Here is a 2,500-nt window from a genome sequence, read left to right as displayed (position 1 = left end):
GAATTTCTCTCATTTCATTTTCATTGTTGTTATACTTCTAAGGAAAATTCGTTAAGCAAGGGAGATGAGGAATGAACAATACGGTTGTAGGAGATAACGCAGAAATTAGGTCATTGCTTCGCTACCTCGGAGGGGAAGGGGAGATGGGAATTGTGAAAGTGACGGACGGAAGACGGAACAATAAATTATGTTTCCTGGGTTCGGAATAAATCTATTGGTTGTGTCGCGATGAATGCAAGCGGGTTCTTCAGTTAGGTCTTTCGGAGAAGTTTGCGTTCGTTATGACTTCGTCTCCGAGCTTTGATCGACCACCACACTCCAATCGCGAGCGAATCGATCGCTACAACTTATCCAAATATCATGCAAAACAAATTTCTTTTTCTCAGACAAGAGAGATTTGAGCAGTAATTTATTAAGTAAGTTTGAAAATATGAGGATAAAGGCAACCTTTTTTTTTCTCACTCCAGGTCGCAGATTAATTTTTGATAACTGTCCGCTGGTTCCAAATAGAAACCAAATGGACAGTGATGGGGACAATGTTGGAGACCTATGCGACAACTGCCCTGCGACTGCCAACGTCGATCAGGTTTGTAAATTTGAAGTTGAATTTAAAGAGATAGCAGCGAAGGTGACCTCCAAAGATGATATCCAAAGATAGATATTGAGTCTAAAAAATGCAATATGTAAAGAAGATATCTGGAAAGGAAAGGAACTTTATTTAAGTCTTCTAGCGCTGGGACACTCAGAATTGGGGACAGTGTAAACAAAAATCAACAAATTTATTTGACGCAAATAAAATCAAATGTTCGTTTTTGAGGAGAGGGGAAATTCGGAGAACCCGGAGAAAAACCAACATATGCCGACGTGGCCGAGTCTGGGAATTGAACAAAAATAAAGGACTTAATCTTACATCAGTATTTTTGTTTGCTAGAGTGACAAGGATGGCGATGGCTGGGGAGATGCTTGCGACCTAGACCGAGATTAGTAAGTGTGAATCAGAAAAACTCAAAATTTGCAGAGAGAAGAGCAAAATAAGGTATTTTCTGTTTACCGAGCCCAGGTTGCTCGAAGCCTGTTTAGCGATAACCAGCGTTAAATACTATAGAAACCACCTCTTAGACAATGGTTAGCACTAGCCAGGTTTCGAGCAACCGGCTCCGGGGAGGTAGATCTGATGTCATCTTTTTTTTCTCATTCATAGCGACAACGACGAGATAGAAAACAAATTTGACAACTGTTTGAGTCAACCCAATCCAGATCAACAAGATACCGATGGTGACGGAAGAGGTATTGGAATTTTTTCTGTATCCCTCAACAGGGAAAAGGGATTTTCGTGGGAAGAGAACTTCCCGAAATTAAAATCACCTGGTTTCGATGAGAGCTCGTCCCAAGCCCTTAGCTCGGTTCTGACTGTGCGTCACTAGCAAATCGAAGAAAACATTTACGGAAACGTCAACACAGAGCTTGTTTGCGGGCTACAATCTCTACCATTCCAGCAAATTAGTAATTGTTCATGTTGGCCTTTTATAAGATAACCCGTTGAATTGTAGGAATTGATAATCGAGCTTGATAAATTTTACTGTTTTAGTTCAATTATCTACGGGAACAGCTTATTGTCTGAAAATGTACAAGTCTACCGATGATTACCGTTCTGCAGATTTGGCTTCGAGTGGGAGGTTTAATCCACGAACGACTTTTTAAACTAATTTTCCTGTGGTTTGAGCAACTGCACTTTTTAGGGAGTTGTAGTTCACATTTGAGTCTTCATTTCTAATGAAAGGGAATACAAAAATCAAGAAGTTGTACCTTCAAGAGTGGTTTGGTGCCTGTAGCGTAGGGATATTCGTGATTCGGGACTTTATCAATTGTGTTGGAGGCATTAATTCCCAACGGAAATTTGTAACTCGACAGTAATTACGTCTGTTTCAAATGACTAGACCAAAAATCGTTTATAATCATAGTAATCGTGTGTTGGACCACACGTGTAAACGCCTTTGGTATGTCCCTTCTTTATTTGCAGGTGACCCATGCGATAGCGATGATGATAACGATGGAGTTGCTGATTTCATAGATAACTGCCGACTTGTGTTCAACGTCGATCAAAAGCAAACCAAGAGTAAGTCGAACATAAATAGGAACCAAGTGTCATGTAGCTTGGGTTGGATATTTTTCTTATGGTCTAGGAACCCGTCACTTGGGCTCCCGCGTTTGATTTTGGATTAACTTTGAGAGACTACAATATTTGATTCACTTTTACTCGGTGTAGGCGCGACAACGTGACCCTTTAACCATGAAATTAACCGAAGCTAGTGATACACGAAGTTCTTTGGCTTAAGCAGACACACCTTGTGACATACTGTGACGTGTATACAAAGTACATTGAAACTCATCATGCAGCTGTATTGGACATAACAGACAGCCCAAGCTCATTGTGAGATAGGGAAAGCCGACATGGCCGGCAAAAATATAAGGATTTGTATGGGAATCCCGATAAAAAAAT

At 40.6% G+C, this 2,500-nt stretch overlaps 1 protein-coding gene across 4 annotated transcripts in view; it reads left to right on the top strand.

The window, feature by feature from the left end:
- LOC138038522 (cartilage oligomeric matrix protein-like) overlaps window positions 1-2,500 on the top strand; it is a 38,898-nt gene that overhangs the window by 24,406 nt on the left and 11,992 nt on the right. For all 4 annotated transcript variants that reach the window (XM_068884419.1, XM_068884417.1, XM_068884420.1 and 1 more), the window contains exons 15-18: window positions 468-586; window positions 932-984; window positions 1,202-1,287; window positions 2,021-2,116. In XM_068884419.1, the coding sequence (XP_068740520.1) occupies window positions 468-586; window positions 932-984; window positions 1,202-1,287; window positions 2,021-2,116 (354 nt within the window). The remainder of the gene's footprint in view (window positions 1-467; window positions 587-931; window positions 985-1,201; window positions 1,288-2,020; window positions 2,117-2,500) is intronic.

Source organism: Montipora capricornis, chromosome 2 (assembly GCF_036669925.1).
Source record: "Montipora capricornis isolate CH-2021 chromosome 2, ASM3666992v2, whole genome shotgun sequence".
NCBI classification, from domain to species: domain Eukaryota; kingdom Metazoa; phylum Cnidaria; class Anthozoa; order Scleractinia; family Acroporidae; genus Montipora; species Montipora capricornis.
The sequence above is the reverse complement of the archived record's forward strand: the minus strand, read 5'-3'. Positions and strand labels throughout refer to the sequence as shown.